This window comes from Xyrauchen texanus, chromosome 1 (genome assembly GCF_025860055.1).
Source record: "Xyrauchen texanus isolate HMW12.3.18 chromosome 1, RBS_HiC_50CHRs, whole genome shotgun sequence".
In the NCBI taxonomy this organism is placed as follows: Eukaryota; Metazoa; Chordata; class Actinopteri; order Cypriniformes; family Catostomidae; genus Xyrauchen; species Xyrauchen texanus.
Window position 1 is genome coordinate 27,564,390 of NC_068276.1, and position 20,326 is coordinate 27,584,715.

Sequence of the window (20,326 nt, forward strand, 5' to 3'; positions counted from 1 at the left end):
TGAACTAATCCTTTAAGTGTTATGTTTAAATAAATAGTATTTAAAAAATACTAATTTCTAATCATACTAATCATAAAAATAGAAATAGTTTAAAAAAATAGTTATTATTTTGTTTAGTAACTAGTTAGGACAAATTGTATGGGGTAGGAATTCTGTAGGAAGCAGTGAACAGTAAAATAATAATTCAATTACTAATTCAAATTAAAAACACTCATTTTAACTACACAAAAGAGTAATAGAGGTAGCTAATAGTGCAAATAACAAAAGTGAATAGAGCTTAATTATTCCTGTCCATTACACTGAAGTTCACTCTTCACAGGCTGTATTACACATATTACACAGTCGAAGAAAGACATGGCCCATCATGGCATATCGCTGGTTCAGTCTGTCCTGCCTGTCACTCCCTGCAGCCTCTCTCTTTCTCCAGATTGCATGTCTCTCTTTCTCTGCAAGCAGCTATGCCAGTAAAATGTCCTGTGGGCATCCTAAAATTTAGCTGTGAGCACTATGAGCGACTGGTGTAGCTTTAAAACAGCAGTCTCCATTCAGTTTCTAGTGTGTCCTCAGAAAACACTGCCACAGCTCTGCTGCTTTCCAGAATAAACATCAGATTCTATCATTTTTACAAAGGTCTGGCACAGACTCTATCTCTCACACACTGTTGGCACAGGACTGATGAGATATTATGGGCAAATGTACAATGAAACCCCTTCTCTGTCTCACCCACAGACACAAGCAAATATATACACATGTGCCAACATACAGTACACTCAAACCACCCACTGGCACACAGTTTTCTGCTTTTGGGTGAATCTCACAAAGAAATGTCCACATCATATTTCACCCCAAAATCAAAATAATAAAATACCATTTATTCAGAAAATGAAGCTTGTATTGCACCATTAATATTTGTTTGCATTGTGAAAATATTTTTTATTCAGCACATTTTCCTACAAAAATATGATTACTCATTACCATCTTAAAAATAGACATCTTTATATAATTATATTTTTTCTTTTAATTTAGAGATTGCTAGGATGTCTCGTGCAAACAGTGCGAAAGAGCCGTTCATTACCTCTCATTGGGATCACAGGGTTCATTTTGGCAGAGCAACAACTGAACATACTTTCTGTCACTCTTACTTTCTCTCTCTCTTGCTCTGTCACTAAAGAATTCAAAAAAATTCCTTTAGTTATGAACCAAGAAGTAATTAGTGTCAGGACCTTATCTCCACACACCCACACACGCGAAAGGCCACATTTGAACATTTACATGCCAAAGTCACACATCTTTGGATAATCTGGTAAATACATGCCGAGCCACATTCTGTGCATACGTGTTTGCATGTAAATGTCACCAGTGAGATTACTGAAAAGCCACAAGCAGTGCTTTCATAAGCAATATAAGAAAAAAAGAGCAATGGAAAAAGCAAAAGTCTCTTATATATTACGGTAGTTGCTTGACCAGTGTAATGTTGACCTAACAGTGCTGACGTGGGCTTGACCCAGAGTCCCTCTCTTGCCCTGCTGACTGCCCATTATTCATTAGCACTCTTAGCATGCACTTCTGCCATTTAACCTTACTGCCATTACAGCTGGAGGGTGATATACACAGAGACTGAACAACATAGAGAGCAAGGAGAGTGTAAGGAACAACATTCAATGTTCTTAGATATTTTTGCAATTACTTTTAACCAACTGATAATTTTTAATGGATACATGACATCAGTTCCCCTCAAGTTCACATAGGTGCCCTAGAAAACTCACTAAAGAGAGTTAATCACATTAACTGTGGATATGACATCTTCCACTAATACTTTTTGTCTTAAGTATATTTCTTGCTTTCTCGTTTTAAAATCGAACAAACTTCTTTTTGTGAAATGTTTGCTTGTGCTATCTTTCTTTAAAATAAATGGCATTTTTATTTTATCTAATGCAAAGATGTTCCATTCAAGTCGGATTTGGGATATTTCTACTTGATATTTCAGATCATAAAAGGCATTCCATTTCCAGATGCTCAGATGATGATGCTTAAGGAAACAAAACTGCAACACTTACGTTATCTTAGTAGGTGTTTGACTGTCACCTGGAATGTCTCCTAGCAACCCAATTGATAAACAATGCTTCAACGCTAGCGTTGATGCTACAGGTGTACGATTATCAAAAGAGAGTATAATTTACCATGTTTATTTAAAAATGTTTGTTAAGCAGGCTTTAATATCTCGTAATGTAGGAACTTTGACTCATTTATCAATATTATTTAATAAAAGTGAATGTTTATCATTTACTTTGTACATCTCTCTGGGTGCCGACATGGTTGTGTGACATCATGCACCTACTTCAAGTGGTGTTCCATTGCCCTTTTCCTAGTAGAAAGTTGGAAATCCAACTTTCCGAGTTGAATTTAATGCATCAAGTGTCCAAACACAGTATTACTTCTTTTTGCCATATTATTACATTTATCTGAGGTGCTAATTTTAAAGAGCAGACCTATTTATGGGTGGTTGGTTTATGTGTCCATAGACTTTTTTTTAGTAAATCAACATCACATTTTTCAATTAATGAACATTTTTGTAAAAAAGTGTTTTTAGGTACTTTAGAATTTGTATTTTCATTGTCCACTGCTTCAAGTACTTGTCACTACAAACAGCTGAATTGAAATAGGATTTGAGAAAAAATAACTAATGTGGGAGTTAGCAAACAGAGGAGCACTGCGAGAGACCCTTGTCAGGCCTTACCGACTCTGGGGCTTTGATGAAAACTTTGGTGTGTCCAAGCTGATACTGGTCCTGTTCCATGTTTACAGAGCGCAGGAGGTGCAGCACACCCTGCTTCTCATCCCCGCGCCACGTTGGCCAGGACTCCTTAGTCAGAATGGCATACCTGAGACACCGAACAGAGAGTGGAGGGTGAGGGAAGGTTTCATCAGTCTGCTGATCAGTGAGACAAATACACATCACACCCATGAGAGAGGAAGATATATAGCTATCAACTTATAAAATACGTTGAATCAATTCTGGAGACCAAATTATGTGGAAAGCTCAAATAGTCTTAGAACGAGTCACTGAAAGCATATATTTTAATAAAACATAAAATTTTAACTCATCTACAAAATGCCCTGCAAGCCCTGTGTAAATATATGTAAGAGAGAATGTGTGTTTGTGTGCGTGTGTGCAAGATAAACACTAGCAGGGTGGAGTAAAAAAAAATAACTCTCACGCCAATAAATGTAATGCACCAAAGGACGATTCTGATTACTTTAAGAAAAAGGTTAATAACCCACTGAAGCATGTGAAACAATATTGGAGTTGAACCCTTAAACCAACAAGGTGTGCTGACATCAACTTACATTTACATTTATTCATTTGGCAGACGCTTTTATCCAAAGCGACTTACAAAAGAGGAAGAACATCAGCGAATCATCTTAGTGAGACAGTGGTACAAAAAGTTATTACAAAGTTTCACTATCATCATAATAGTATACAAAACAGATTTAAGTGCAATTCTATGTCTATGGACACATAAACCAACCACCCATAAATAGGTCTGCTCTTTAAAATTAGCACCTCAGATAAATGTAATAATATGGCAAAAAGAAGTAACTTGAGCTTCATTAACTCTCTAGGACATCAGGAACATCATCTCTTTTATATCTCCTGGGGTTTAGCATACAGTGCTTCAAGCATTGAGCTCAGTTCTCAGAGTCTGTCAGTTGTACTTGCACATCTCATCAGAGCTCTTCTAACGTGCCAAGCAATGGCTCCTGTCCACCACACAGAAAAAGAGAATGCACCGAGGAAACTGCTTCAGATCTTTTTAAGCCAACTATTATCCTCACAGCGGAAGAGCAACCTAATTTATCTACATAAAAACACACTTTCACCTCTCTGATCTATCTTCTTTCAGTCACAGTCCTGTCAATCTGGGTTTCTGTCTGACAGGACTGTGACATCATAGTACCATGTATGTCTTGTGTTTTGTTGTCTATCTTGGAGTGAGTGTATGGCTTCGGTTGATTTCCATGCTGTGCGCTCTTCGGTCGGTCTTGTTTCATGTCTGGAGCATTGTGTCTGGATCCTGACCCTTCTGTCTGGTTCAGTTTCAGTTTTGGTGTCGGGATCCGGACACTCATGTTCTATGTCTTGTCTTGTCTTGTATTGTATTGTATTGCCGTGAGTGCATTGTGCTTGTCATCTTGGCAGCATGCACTTTCGTCAATAATCTATGCCTGTCTCTCGCGACTGCAGACGCATATTGCACGCGCTTATCGCACGCGCTATGTGCCCGGTTAATGAGCTGTCTTCACGTTGTGCTGAGGTTTGGTCACTTTGGTCTGAGGTTTCGGGTTTGTGTGTGGCTGAACTCTCTCAGGTGTCCTTTCTTGTTTTTGTCGCCTGTTGCGTGCATCACGTGATGTTAGTCTCACGATGTACGCTCAGGTTTTGTTTAGTGTGAGAATGTGTGGCATCGCATTGTTTGGTATTACTATGCATTCCCTCGTCTTGTTTGTCAGTTGCCATGAGCGTATACTGCCTTATTGTCTAGCTATTTGCACTCATGCAATTCAGGTGTTTTGTGTCTTGTGAGAGCATGTGGCTTTGTTTTGTTTCTGCATTGCCGCATGTCTCTCTGTCTTACATCATACCCTGCCTCCTTGTTTGCCCATTATTAGTTTATTAGTCACACCTACCCTGTCTTGTTAACCTGTTGATTTCTCTCCTTATTTTAGTCTCCTCGTGTTTGCACTCCAGTGCCAGTTCGTCTTGTTTTCAAGTTGGTCTTGTACGTTTCCAGTTTTGTTGTTTGGTCCTTTTTACCGTCTGTTCACAATCCCTTCCTTACTTGGTCTAGTCAGTCCTGTTGTTCCCCGTTTCCCCTAACCCAACCTGGATTACCTTTTTCCCCTTCAGGGTAGTTTATGTTTGTTTTTCCCCCTTGTGTGAGTGAGTTTTTTCCCTTTATTTTTGTATTGAATAAATTCTTATTTTTTACTCTGCATTTGGGTCCTGATCCTCTTTGATCCTGACATTACGAATAAGTCCTTGTTGGGGTATGCCCTTGAATTTGTGTCATTGTCCTTGGGTCTGGGATACAATCAGATCCGATCTCTTTTGGGCAGGTCTGAATGAGCCCATTAGATCCATTGTCCCAGAATGGGGTGAGGATGCAGTTTCCCGAGGCAGTCAGGCTTGCCCTTAAATGCAAGGACACAGGGGACTCCCGCTGCCAGAGCCATGGAGGCCGTTCTCCTGCCGCTGCCAGCGCCGATGACCATGGAGGCCGTTCACCTGTCACTGCCAGCACCAATGGCAACAGAGGCTATTCCCTTCCAGCTGCCAGAGTCCACGGACATGGAGGCCATTCTCCTGTCATTGCCAGTTCTCACACCCACGGAGGCTGTTTCCTGTTTCCTTGCCAGTACCCACGAGGTCGCTCCCTTGCCGCTGCCAGTGATCTCGGCTACGGAGGCCGTTCCCCCTTCCCTGACAGTTTTCACAGCCATGGAGGCCGTATCCCAGTCTCTGCCTGTGCTCACGTCCATGGAAGCCATTCCTCAGTCTCTGCCAGTGATCATGGCCACAAAGGCCATTTCCCTTTCTTACATCATACCCCGCCAACTTGTTTGCCCATTATTAGTTTATTAGTAACACCCGCCCTGTCTTGTTAACCTGTTGATTTCTCTCCCTATTTTAGTCTCAGACTAGACCCAGCCTGGATTACCTTTTTCCCCTTCGGGGTAGTTTATGTTTGTTTTTCCCCCTTGTGGAAGTGAGTTTTTTCCCTTTATTTTTGTATAAAAATTCTTGTTTTTTACTCTGCATTTGGGTCCTGTGACTCTCTGATTCTGTCACTTTCTCCTTTGAAGCCATTCCTTGAGAATATTTCTTCTCATTGGACAACTAAATTGCCAGATGTGTTCTTGTCCCGATTATATTCAAGAGCTCCCTGTGAGCTTTTGAGGATGAATTTGGTCTTTACCTGTTCAAGAACTTGCAAAAGACTCTTCTGTATGCATAACCGGCACGCCTCACTCTAATATTCTCCTTCAGACCAAGATACTCCACCTGGTGCTTCATTCTACAGAGAGAGAGAGAGAGAGAGAGAGAGAGAGAGAAGGTTAATGTGTGAGTGCTAATTATACTGCTCAATATGAACAATGCTCACATAACAGGTAGACCATTATAGCCTGAACAATCCGATTCAAGGAGGAAAAAGGGCAGGAGAAGTGAAAAAAAAAAATGAAAAAAACTCCAAACTGCATGAGAAATACAATCTGCTTCTATTTGCGCAAGCTTCTAAGAAGATTTATTTTGAAATATATTGGCTGTTGTAACACAATTATAGACAAAGTTAAATGAGACTGTGTGCACTTCAGTAGTGGCACTTAAGGGAACTGAAAAAATAATGACAGGCTTTCAGACAGGTTTTTCGAACACTCCCCCCATCTGCCACGGTCGGACAAACTGATAACCCCGCCTTAAATTCAAACCACTGCTTAAGGCAATGTTGGTATGTCAGGCAGGTCGAGATGCTCAAACCAACTATTGTAATGTCACAGAGCTGCAGTTTTATTTTCAGGGAAATCAACCAACAAATGGCTCACTTAAGCCCCATTAACACCTTGTTTTCAGTGATCGGATTCCTATGGGGTAGCGCTTGACCACATTAAATGACAGGTGTAAATGCACCAAAGATGCATTGTGGTCGGATCAAGATCAGGTCACTAAAACCACATTCTGAGGTGGTCAGGGATGGATTCTGATCACATTCAAAGTGATTTCATTATCCGGATACAACTATGTTAGTAATTAATAAAGTGATGAGATTACACAACAATCATCCATTGTTAAATTGCTGTGTTTCGGTTTCTTGCATTTGTCTGCTTATTTTGCCATTGCAATGTGAAGAGCACAACGGACTCTGCAATCATGCAATCTTGTCACACGAACAATTTATTATTTTTTTTTCATGAATTATTCCAATGGAATACTCTTGGAATATCTTGTCTCTCTCCTCAAATCCCACTCTCTCGCATCTCCCTCCTGCCTTCTAACCACAATGTGGCTTACGAAACACTCACATGAAACCAGGCATCACTTGCGGGTTTCAGATGAGAAGCCTATTAAGCCCTAAACGCTAGATGAATATCATTACATTTGCTTCGGCAGCCTGAAATTTAGCTTTGGCAGCCATTAAAATTCACTATAAGTCGAAGAATTTTCAATTACCACAGCCTCTGATGTAAAATGTGTGTAGCGTTTTTCATTTTGTGCGGGTAACTATTGTTGGATCTATATCCGATCACAGTGGAGGCACATTTGACTGCAAGGTTTAAATGTAATCTAGCTAAAGAATATCCAGATCTGAATATGAAATACATATATCAAGGTATAAATGAGGCCTAGTTGTCTGTTCACATTGAACTGGGATAAGAAAAGGTATTTTAACATTGAATAAATAAATACACATTTATCCTTGTGAAATTGTGAGAAATGAACCTTGCATTGACAGTAGCCACTCACCTGCTCTCCTCCCAGTCTTTGGGCTTCTTAGACTCATTGGGTTTGATACAGCGGATGTAGTGAGGTGTACACTTCATTAGCGTACTCACCAGATCGTTCGCTTGTTTCTACCATAAGTGAGACAGAGAAAGGATGTGAAACAGCTAAAATCGTATTAACAGACATAATGCATTTGTGCAAGATTGGCAAACATAATTTAATCGACAACCACAATATTGCATTATTTGGCCTAATTAGTCCTTCTGTGTTGAACTGTGTAAGAAGCTGTGTAGAATATGAGTAGAAGCAGAGAGTCTACAATGAGTCTTGAATTGGGAGATACACCTGGTGGAGAGTGCTTAAGTGTCTCAGCTTAACTCACCTTGATTTTACTCCCTGCAGTAGTGGGCCTGCCTTTCTTCTCAGCATTGAGGTTTTCCACGAACAGGGAACGGATGAAAGGTCTATTGAAGAGAACCAAACAGACAGAAATTATTCAGGGGTGGTATAATGGGGACAGAGCGAGAATAACATAACAGATGAAATACAGTGTAACAGACAGGAATGTTTTGAACTTGGCTCTCTCCACAGTAAATCAGGGTCACTTGAATTCCAGTTAGCCACAATGCACATCGTTTTGGAGTTCATCATCACTTGGACAGTGTCAAGAGTTTAAATACGTGTGGTTTTAATCTTTGGCACTCAATAACCGTTAGCTCCTGAATTAACTTTTTACTGTGCGTAAAGTCCCAATTAAATTAAAATTGGGTTAGAGTTTTGTGGATTTTAGTGCATGTTTGTTAGCATAGTTTGTATTTAAATCAGTGCAACATTCTTTTAATATATACTTTTGTATTTTGCAGAAGAAAAAAGTAATACGAGTTTGGAAGGACATGTGTACCTGAACAATTCCTTAGGGATAAGCACAGTGATGTCAGTAAAAAGAATGTTGAAAATAGTGGTGAAGAATTATCCCTTTTAAGTTACTTTTCTTTGCTAAAATGCTATTTATACTGCTTCCACCTCTTAAAAAGCTACACAAGTTACATGTGATGGCATTTCCATATAGTATAATATCAGAACAAATCCAACTGTTGCAACAGTAGTAATCAGATGCCATCAGTACATTTCTGATGTAAAGAATCAACTTGCAATTTCAAATCACCACAACAGTAGCATGCTTTGTTCTTAAACCCTTTAATAGGGTCAAGGGTCAGGGGTGAAACTGCAGGGCTATGTCTGCGCAGATGGACAGAAAGCCCTGCTTTGTCACACAACTGACAATTAAGATTTTGCTTTCCTTTTTTTTTCTTCTGTTCTTCATATAAGACCTGCTGGATGCAAAGGATGTTTCCCTCTGAGCTTGTGTGGGTGCATGTAAGTCTATGCATGACAGCATGTGTCTAAACCCAGTCTGAATGCCAACCCCCAAAGGTTTACTAAAGGGCTGCATACAACAAGGTTGCAAAGAGACAGAAAAGACACATTTGCACAGATGGCTTCTGGGGCCCAAAAGAGGCCCAAGAACTCAGAAGAGCAGGGGTAACTCTCTCCAGCCCAACTCCCCTGAGAGATAGATGGCCTTTTGGTCAGAGAAATGATAACAACCCCCAGCACACTTCAATAACGGGCCCTCTGCCTTTAGTTGGACTGATTAAGTCTATGATTTACATATATTAAGATGTTCCAGGGTGCTGGAAGTGTCTGTTAATGGCAGCTGTTGGAAACTCAGACCGACTGGCTGCACTTATGATGGAGGAGTAACACTTACATTTCACTGCTCTGCATCAGCTCGATCAGGTCCGTAAACAGCACATCCCTGTTCCTCTCACAGAAGCCTTCTGCATCATAGGACACCTGGAGAGAGAGTGCGTACACACACACACACATGTTGGTGCGGCTATCCTTATGATTTTTACACTGTACAAATTATAGATTCTATGCCCTAACACTAACCCTACCCTTAAACCTAACCCTCCTAAAAAACTTCATGCATTAAAAAACAAACAAACAAAAAAACATTGTTTAGTATTTTTAAGCAATTAAACATTGCCTAAACATACACACACACATTTTAGACAATTAAAGCACACAACAGTCTCTTTTTGTGTTGATGTAAATTTAGAAAACTGAAACTCAAGCAAAAAAACAATTACCAATTGTCTTCAAGCATAATCTAAATCAGTGGTTCTCAACTGGTGGGTCATAACCAAAACAATTGTTTCTTGTTTATTCTAAACAGGGTAAAAATAATGCTAAATAAAATGCAACTAATATAAGTTAGGAAATGTAGAAGAAAACGTTTGAAAAAATGTTGACGTCAAAGGCTGTGCGTCCAGATGCAATTTTATGTAAATTCATCTCACTTGCACGACGCTAGCCAAACTAAACAAATGCCAACATAGATAGACTGTGTGGCATGACCTCATCCCAGAAACCTCAAAAACAAACAAAACTATGCAAGATGAAAGAAAGGGCATTGTTGAGGACATTTTTCATTTACTTCTGTTTGATAAAATGTTTGGTAAAGTGTTAATTGGTCGCCAATTTATGTCCAAAGTAAAACTCTGGATCATGAAGCAAAACCAGTTAAGAACCAATGATCTAAATATCACATTCTTATCTTTCACATACTTAAAAAGACAATGAAAAAGAAAGGTCCTTCCATACAGATCAAACTGACATATTGGCCTGTATTCTGTGTATTAGTGCAATGAGTGAGTGAAATGCTGAGTCGTTGAAGATTTAGATTTCAATTTTTTAATCCCTTGTCTTTGGAGCAAGCTTATTGTAAATCTAATGGTTGTCCATGATGTGGATAGGACCTCCCTGCCTCCCCTCAAAGCATGCCACATTAAGCATGGGGTATGTGGTTTGGTACCACACATACTGAACTACCTCTGGGCTACAAAGATTAAATGAGAGACTGAAAATGAGAAATGTGTTGAAAGAAACAGCAAGACACAGAAGAAACACAAAGAAGGAAATGTTAAAATCTATGAGGAAAAATAAGGAAAAGCAAAACGTTTAACTTAACTGCAGAAGAGTGGGAGGGAGGTGGATAAAGAGAAGATTGAGATAGTGTGAGAGCCGGAGAGAGGCATAAATACCTTGCCAGCATAATGGTGGATGATGAAGCCCTGATTCCAGCTGTTAAAGTGCTCGTGGTTATTGATCTGCATTCTGAGCTTCTGCAGCATAGTCTGATCTGCGCCTTCAACCTTCGCATGCATCGTAGCACAAACATCATCCAGTATACTCATGATCCCTGGAGGATTCTGAGTAAGGTCATTGAAAAACACACATCTGTCAATGACTAATATATAACGTAACACAATTGTATTTAAAAAATTTTGCCAAAATTTAGTTATGACTAAAATCAGGGCCTGTATTCATAAAGATTTGTATCTTATCTACAGGAGTTCACCAAAGACTTCCTAGCTAAGAGGCTTTGCTTAAAATCTATTCGCAAAACTGAGTAAGTTTTACTAAGGAAATCTTAATGTAAGAGTAAGTGGGTATATATATATATATATATATATATATATATATATATATATAGAACAGATATATGATTGATAAATAGATTGATTGATAGATTAATTGATTAAGATTGTTTTTCGGTTGATGAATATTTCTTCATTCTGTGTTGGTGCAATGAAACAAGTGTGCGTGCCATCTGCATCAACTACAATGTGTAGCCCCGCGATGGCCGTGAATGTTGGCTTTTTTCTCTGCAGCAAGCGCACATCCACAGGAAAGCAAACACTGCGAGTTGTCGGACGATGTGCGGTTGGGAGAAGGCATTTATAGTTTAATAAATGATATTGCAGATAAATTCCATAAATTCCCAATTCATCTGCACTATACAGTTTCCCTTTGCCTGTGGCAAGAGAGTGCAACGTTGTCAAAACTTATCTCAGGTGTAATTGGCTTGTTTCGGTTCACTCTAAAGTATCTCTAACTAATTTTGCAATAATGAAAACACCCCGATTTAGATGATACCTTTTTTTAAAGGTCAATGTCAATATTATAATGTTTATGATATAGTAATATTAAGAAGTGATATTATTATTATTATTATATTATTATAATAAAAAGTGATATTATTAAAATAGATCCACAAGTGATCCCTTTTTAAAAGTTTGATGTCATAATAATATTCGAAAACATTGTTTTTAATGTGGAATGATGACAGCAGGCATACTTCGAGTCATTTGTGAGTTACTCTGTAAAAATATCTAAAAATCCTTAAAACAAGATCAATTTGATTTATCTTGTTTTACTGACTTTCTGACCCAGCTGAGAAAATTTACTCATTATCTTTCTATCCACCCAGAGACCAAACCGAAGGGAGTGAACATCTCCCACTGCATAGAAAACAACTTGTAAATTTCTCAAAGCCTTTATCTTTTAGTAGTGTGGCTCATAGAGGTATGTGGGACAAAGGCCTTTCATAAAGAAGCACTTTCTCACACGCTGTCACACCGATATGTATGATTCAAATGGTCCCTTGTTGTAAATTTCATGGGAGAAGCAAATTGAATTAGGGGCATATCAGCCTGTTTGAGGCCTTAAGACAAAGAGTCATGGAAAGAGAACAGAGGCTTATGTGGATATGAATCGCTTCATTTTGGCCAGAAGACAAAATTGAAATGCATTTAGGATGGACATATCACGTACAGTTTTTTGTTTAGTTAGCAAAACTTACAATTTTACTCTCAATGAGGTCACAGACGATCTTGTTGTTGAAGTACTCTATAGGAGTCCATCGGATTCCTTCCTGTACATATTCATCCTGAAGAGAGGAAAAAAATAAAAGAAGAGAAATTAAAACTGATGATTAATATACTTGGGTGGAGCAGAAATTTACATTTTATCTTTCAAGAATGAGGTTAATGGAAATGTTATACTTAAATTATAAGAATCACTGTCACCTATTCAAAAACAGTAGATGTGCAAATCCACACAAGAGCAAAAATAATGCCACTGAGGATGGATTAAAGAAGTGTTACCTGTTCAGCTTTAAGAGTCAACTCAATGAAAATCTGCTGCAGTTTTTCATTCACAAAGTTGATACAGAACTGTTCAAATCCATTTTTCTGAAAAAAACAAACCATAGCACAACAACACTAATATAGAGTATATAATTATGAACTCAACACAAATACTATTCTTGTGACTAGTGCCTGACCGATATATTGTCAGCCCATATCATCACATTTTCACCGATATATCGGTATCAGCGTATATGTTTACTGATATGCGCAGCTATGACAATTTTTTCAGAACATATAATGCAGAAAACAATGCTTTAGAATTGGTGTCATTAAGTAGTTTGTCCAGCAGAGTGTGCTCCGAATCCATTGTTTACAGAGCTGACTCTGAGCTGATGGTGGCACTGCAGACAGTGCAGTGTTAAGCGGTGTCTTCTCAGTAAATTGCAAACTAGTTTGTGAAATACATACTGGAAAATGAATTAATAAAACCCCCATAATTTTGCCTTTTCAATAAAACTAACAAGTTGACCCTGTCCCTGACAACCATGTCACTCTTGTCTTTTCTGTTAGCCAGCTATAGTTTGTCAGTGCAGTAAGTAATGTAACAGATTGAAAGGAAAGAACATTAAAGCATCTTTTGTAGCTCAGTAGACAACAGTGTTGTGGTGGATTGTGTCTGTTGAGTGTTGATTTCATGCTATGTTGTTACCTAGTTGGTGAGACACAATGCTGGTCCATCTTTTACTCTCTGTGACAAAGAGCTTATAGATAACTAGCTAACCACTTAGCTACTTTCATTGCTTGTCAGCTGAGTGGAAGCTAATGTGTAAACATGTATTCACCACTGTTTTGTTCAGGATTCACAGTTTGGTACCCCCTACAACTGAACGATTCCAGTCGTTGCATTTATAAAATGTAATATGTAAAAGTCTGCTTTTGCACCGTTGAAAGTTTCCCCTGAACTTGTGTAGCAGAATACGGTGTAACGCCGCTGGCGCTGCTTATCTCTTGTCTCGGCAGGTATAAATGCTTCTTGTTTTACAACCTGCCAATAATTGACTGGCAGTATTAAAAATAGTCAGCATTTGACTGATATTAAACATAGAGTACTGATGTTTATTTAGCTATTTATTTTATTTTTATTTATTCTTTATCTTCTCAGTGTTCATTTCTCAAATTTGTTGACAATGTATTATAATAATAATGTCAAATATTCTCTGATAAATCTATTTGTTTAAGAAAGCAGCCTACTGAGTACATTTGCATAGTCAAATCGGTGCAAAACCGGTGAACAATCCACATAGAAAATGTCCGTTTTCATTCCAGCTCAAAAATTAACTATATCGGCCACCATATCGGTAATCTGTGAATTTCCCACCTCTAAAATCGGTATCGTCTCAAAAATCCCATATCGGTCAGGCTCTACTTGTGAAAAAATTTAATTATAGTGTTGACAAATATGAAACAAATAGTGGACGAAGTAGAAAACACAAACAATGACTCATCATAATTATTCATCAACAGTAGCCCAAAAAACAACCATTTGCTGCTCAGGAATTCTGCTCTTCCGTGGTTAATTGGAAGAGACATAAACAGGCTCAAATTAAAAGCCCTGTTATCCAGTTTCATCCTTCATTTAGTAGACAATGCAGTTACTTATCTGAAAGGCCTTAATACTACATGCTAAACCATCAGATTAGTCAATCTAATCATCTCAAGATTAAGATAGCAACACATCCTGTGTTTACATAACTACATCTAAAATAATAAGGTGATTACTGACTAAATAATATTACATTGTAATTTAAATAAGATAATACACTCACCTGGAATATCTCAAAACCATAGATATCCAATACTCCAACGTTCAGCTCTTGATGGTCCTTCACCATAGCTTTATTAATTGACTGAAAAAAAAAAAACAAGAACTCATTCAGTTAAGTGTGTATTCCTTTATTAACAACATTAGCATTCCTGTTTTTGAAAGGGATCTAGATGCACATGGCTTGTACCTCTACCAGGTAGTCGAAAACATGAGAGTGCAAAGCTTTAGAGAGAGCATCTCGTGTGAAACAAGCCTGTTCCACATTCAACGTCACGTCTATGGACTCTGATTTGCCCCCCCACTTGCCATCCATCTTACGGCTGGTGAGTTTTTCTTTCAGACGGTGCTGATCGATGCCCAAAAGAAAGGCAGGAAATGCCAGAACTATGAGAAAAGAGCCAAAACAAAGATTTAATAGTTAGAATTAGAATTAGTTAGAGTAATTTAAAAAAGGGATTGTTCATCCTAAATATGGGTCAAAATCATTTACTCACCCTCATATTGTTCCAAACACCAATGGCTTTCTTTCTTTCTTCCTTCCATGGAACACAAAAGGAGATGTTAGGCAGAAGTATAGCCTAAAGTCACCATTCACGTTCATTGCATTTTTTATTTTAACCATACACTGAAAGTGAATGGTGACTGAGGCTAATATTCTGCCTAACATCTTTTGTGTTCCATGGAAGAAAGAAAATCAACAGGATTTGGAACAACTAATAAGGGTGAGTAAATGATGACAGAATGTTCATATTGGGGTGAACTACCCCTTTAAACACTGAGCTTCACGTAAAAAAAAAACCGAATCCAGACATGTCTGATACCGATCCTTGTATTACACCTCTTTTCGAAAACAGAAAACTCTAGACGTTTTCTGGGTACATACTACCAAATCTAAAAACATATGACTCATGTGCATTTTTTTCTTTTATTTGTGGTTTCCTTCAAATGGAAGCACAGCATCTCTTTTAATGTCTGAAGCACCCCTACCTGAGTCATCATCACTAAATCATCTTTTCAAAAAAGGAACTGCCCTCATTCAGCATCAGACAGCAATGTAGTTCGTCATAGTGCTAAAATATCCCTAATTATTCAGACAAACGGGTGTGGTAGAACAAAGCACACTAACCAGCCTTCCAAAACAACTCAACTATAAAAAGATCTGGAAGTTTCTATGGCTCTCAGTATAACTACAAGACGTAATCAAAGACTTCTATTAAAACTCATTTTTAAATTTGCAACAGAATGTGATCGCAACTGCATTTATTTCACTCATAATTTCAGGCTCTACATGGACCCTTATTGCTCAACGAACACAATGCAATGGTCGCAAAGATGGATTTGCCAAATGAAGGCGGCTTTTTGTTGTGCTGCGTATGGTTTTTACATTGGCTAGTCAACTTTAAATGTGTGAAAGTCACTGGCGGCAGACAGGAAGTGGGGTTGGGGGCTGGTTGGGGGGCAGAACAGGAAAAGCACAGATTAGCTTTGTCTGCTCCCAGCATATCGTGGCTTCATGCCACAGCAAACAGCCCCTGTCATTCAAATGCATTACTCCACCTAGGAGCTTTGGGACACTCTCAGGGAAAGAGAGAGAGAGGAACTAGAGGGGTGGGCAGGGCAATAGGAAGTTCTGCATTTCTCTGTGTAATTTTAGGCTATGATGTAATAAGCAGATATCAGGCACATAAAATGAGCTTTTTTTTTCTAGGGTAATATAGTGTGGCAAGACAGCCAGGCATGAGCCCTAAATTGAAGCAATGAAAGTATCTAATGTACAGTTTCACATTATACAGTAATTAAAATGGGGACACCACTTGTTGTTCAAGTAAAATTGAACAACAAACACAGCTACAAATACACAAAATTACACTGAACAGGATGTCAGGGTTCAGATGTGCGGTTTTGAGGGTCTTTTGAGGGTACATACACTCATCATTTTCAACAGCAGCATAATTCCCTGCCTCCCTGAAGGCAATGTTGCCAAGGTGAAGAATTCCTGCCACAATCTGCAGCACCATGTTGCGATCCATCCCTGAGATACCGATCACATCCATAGCATGCTGGGGTCAAAGAGAGAGAGAGACAGAGAGAGAGGAGAGAGACGTTATAACAACACTGTGTGTGAATATGGAAAATAGATGTCATATTTGATCAGGCAAAATTTTCACAGCTAAATGAGACTCCCAGGAAAACAGTCTAACTCAAATACCGAGATACCGAAGTCATACCATGGTTTCCTGGAAATCGTGCTTGTCATTAATATCTTCAACCTTGTAGGAACCTGACTGGTTGAGGTAAGAGTAGTAATCCAAGTTGGTGATGCCCAAACTGCTTTTCTGGTCTGCACCTGCTCCCTCTATTAACTGCATACAGAAATACAACAATACAAGAAAAGGCCAATACATTTAAAAAGTTTCATTAAAACATTTAAGAGATAGTTAATCATAAATTTAATAAGTTATATGTTGTTCAACTCATATGGCTTTCTCTCTTCTGTGGAGCACAAAAGGAATGTTAGGCAGAGAGTTAGCCTAAGTCACCATTCACTTTCATTGTATGGGGGAAAAAAAGGTGCAATGAAAGAGAATGGTGAGCGAGGCTAACATTCTGCATAGCATCTCTATTTGTGTTCCATGTACGTAAGTCAAAGGGATGTGGAAATTCATGCAGGTGAGTAAATGAAGACAGAATTAGCATTTTTGGGTGAACTATCTTTTTAAGTTCTAAACAACAATCATTAGCTGAAAACAGTCAAAACTTCAAAACTCCCCAAACTTTTGAAACCAGACAGAAAGAGATCAGACAGACTCTACCTCTTCCAAAGTCTTCAGATGGTAAACTGAGAACAACATGACCTGCTTTTCAGAGCCAAATGTCTCCACCTTCCCTTTCCCGGACTTCATTGCTGTTAGTATTCATTCAATTTTTCCTCATAACAAACTTATACTACTGCTGGTCACAGTGACAATTGGAAGAATTCCACCAGGGCTGCGTTTCCCAAAAGCATCACAAGCTTAAGTTGATTGCCGCCAATGGTTTATATGATCTACTTAGGCTTACGATGCTTTGGGAAATGCAGCCCTGAGCTCTTAGTTCCTGGTTCTCACCTGGTAGAAGATGTGAAAGCTTCTCTCTCCAGGATTCCGCATAACAACACGTGACTTTTCCAAAAGGAAGTTGGAGATTTTCCCACCATCTGGCTCACCGCCGGAACTGAACTGAATCTCAAAGTATTTCCCCTGTCAGGGGAGATTAATGTTCAAATGCACACACATGATGGACTGCAGGTGTATGTGTATGCCCAGAGCCAACAGCAGCAAGAGGAAATATGTTCCGCACGCACACACAACCAGACCCTTTAAGACCACTAAACTTACAGATATGTTATTCATCTACAAACTCTACCGTCCTCTACATAATCCATTTGCGTCTTGTCTAATCCATTCTTATAACATTAACTACACCAAACCCAAAAGAACAAAAACAAGACTGATATGTCTATGTCTGGGAATAATGTGGCAGAACCAAATGTAAATGTGGCATATATAATATTTTGTAATGGCTGCTTCGGTGTGTGATGCTTTCTAAGTGTGTTCTGGACTTGTGGAAAGCAGCCAAAAACTATTCTCAATTAAGTCTAAAGTTAAATTAAGTTTTGGTCAAAGCCCTAAAATTACATAATATTTAACTGTCTATCTTTATTTTACCAGTGGCCATAGTGGCTGGACATGGGCTCTTCTCTTACCCATTCTAAAAGCCTTTTAACCCTTTTTTATTTCTTGTTTGCTTGCATGGTTTTTCTTTCTTGCTTTCCTGTCTGTGTATTTAAACTGGGTGATGGCTCTTTTTTTCAGAATAATTGTGGAACAGTCTTTTTATATGCTGGGGACAAGATGCAGCACACAACAAGTACTCTGCTGTCTGCTTTCCTCAATAAAATATATCTACAGAAGGATGTTCACTGCTTACAAATCGACTGGAGTTGTTGTTCCTCACGGTCTTAGCATTTCCAAAGGCTTCCAGCAGAGGATTGGACTGCAGAATGATGTCTTTAACATGCTGTGAGGATATAAACATGAGAGAAAGACTGTGAGAGTTGCATTGAGTACAGCACCTTGGCAGATCTAGAACTGAATAAGATCAGTCATAACATTCAACAAGTGTCATTATGCAATGAAAATAAACACATAACCTACACATACACACATCAAATATCAGTATGCTCATACATTCCAAACACACAAAAGACTTGGAGTCCTGGAAGTTAATACATATTATAGGGCCACAAGTCAACCCAGCAAAATATGTGTTTCCCTAGTTTTAAAGGAATATTCTGGGTTCAGTACAAGTTAGTTAGTACAGTACAACTCAATTGAAAGCATTTGCGGCATAATATTGATAAGCATAACAATTTATTTAGAGTTGTCACACATATCTTTTTATAAAGATTTTATTTGATGTATGTTATTGAAACATTAGCTTGGTTCACAGTTTTGGAGATTTCTGTCTTTCTCCATACAAGTAGCTAGGAGCTGTACTTGCATGCCAAAAAGGCAGTAGAGTGAACTGGCTTATTCCAATAAAGACTTTGTTATGATGTAACATCAAGAGCTTTTTAAATCGACAAGGAACTACAGTATTAAGTCGACTCAAAAACCCTATTCAGTAAAATATGGTTCTTGATAAGAAGAGGGTTTTTGTTGAACCTAACTTATTACAAAGAGCCAAAGAAGAACCTTTATTTTTAAGAGGGTACCTGCCAACACATACAAGCCACATACAAATATTTCAAGAATGTTACAATGCAGTCACATTGCTAGTGTGAACAAACAACAGCCAAGGGTTTGTTTGCATTTGCAAACCAGGAAAAACAGGCATGAATACTTTGCATATGGGCAGAAGTACTGCGGGGGTACCAAATGAAAACTTCTGTGTGGACTACAAGAGCAAAAATAGAGCCAGACAGAAAAAGAGAGATAGAGGCATAAAAGGCAAAAACAGACGCAAGAGGGAGACAGACAATCAGATAGAAAGATGGAGGAATGCCCAAGTAACACATCATAGGTATCAGGATGCACCATACAGCAATGGCGGTCATATGGTCATGAGGCACTACGACATTAGAGGCATCTGACAAAGCAAAGAAACAGAGTAGGCATGAAAGATAGGCCTACTGTTCCACTACAATACTCTGCTTTGTTCAAGAGCACAACACACATCCCTGTTGAAAAGACTAACATGGGTCACCAGCTTACACTGTTATTTGGATGCTGTCACCAGCATGTCCCCATCAGGTTTGTTAACTAGCTTAGCCAGAAAGACTTCCTTGCTCAACCACCTTCATCTGAAAGACTGAAAGGTTGGGTTGACCAGCATTTCTTGTTTGAAAATAGGTAAATTAGCTAGACCAGTACCAAACCAGCACTGACTAGCATAAAACAGCCTAAACCAGCAAGCAAACTCATGCTAGTCGAGTGTGATCTTTTTAGCAGGGATGAGGTATACCTTAATACCATCAAAACACAAGGCTCAGCTAGATTCATTAGATTTGATACACATGGAATCATAGTTTTTATTCTTTGCCAAACAAAGTACTGTATATACTTATCAACAAAGGGTTAATGCAATCAATTAGTGGCTGTTGTGAGGGACAGATGGCTGCTGGAGGGGTTTGGGGGATAAAGGGATGACCATGAGAGATGGGGGATAGAAGAATGATGTGGGATGAGGTAAAGTTTATAATAGATCAGGATTCTGGTTTAATCCAAACAGTCAGAAGCCACTTTATGCCTTGACTAAATTTGATAGCGTCTGTGCATGTTAAAGAGTTTTATGCCTGTTCATTCTGCCCATCTCACCTGTACTCTAGGACCTCCACCGGAAACTTTGGAGATGTAGCTCATGATGTACTTTGCTGCTACTGTCTTTCCTGCTCCACTCTCACCACTAAGAAAAACACCAGAAATGACAATAATAAGCTTCATTAATATTCATAATGTA

The 20,326-nt window shown here is 38.7% G+C and overlaps 1 protein-coding gene across 5 annotated transcripts in view; it reads right to left on the bottom strand.

Annotated features, from left to right (window-relative positions):
- The window catches only part of LOC127646338 (unconventional myosin-Ie-like), a 69,179-nt gene that overhangs the window by 15,072 nt on the left and 33,781 nt on the right, over positions 1-20,326 (bottom strand). For all 5 annotated transcript variants that reach the window (XM_052129907.1, XM_052129899.1, XM_052129912.1 and 2 more), the window contains 15 exons: positions 20,185-20,272; positions 18,296-18,385; positions 17,434-17,565; positions 16,555-16,689; positions 16,254-16,386; positions 14,514-14,710; positions 14,328-14,408; positions 12,517-12,603; positions 12,213-12,299; positions 10,612-10,779; positions 9,273-9,358; positions 7,884-7,965; positions 7,523-7,629; positions 5,979-6,077; positions 2,738-2,882 (listed from right to left, as the gene is read on the bottom strand). In XM_052129907.1, the coding sequence (XP_051985867.1) occupies positions 2,738-2,882; positions 5,979-6,077; positions 7,523-7,629; positions 7,884-7,965; positions 9,273-9,358; positions 10,612-10,779; positions 12,213-12,299; positions 12,517-12,603; positions 14,328-14,408; positions 14,514-14,710; positions 16,254-16,386; positions 16,555-16,689; positions 17,434-17,565; positions 18,296-18,385; positions 20,185-20,272 (1,717 nt within the window). The remainder of the gene's footprint in view (positions 1-2,737; positions 2,883-5,978; positions 6,078-7,522; positions 7,630-7,883; positions 7,966-9,272; positions 9,359-10,611; positions 10,780-12,212; positions 12,300-12,516; positions 12,604-14,327; positions 14,409-14,513; positions 14,711-16,253; positions 16,387-16,554; positions 16,690-17,433; positions 17,566-18,295; positions 18,386-20,184; positions 20,273-20,326) is intronic.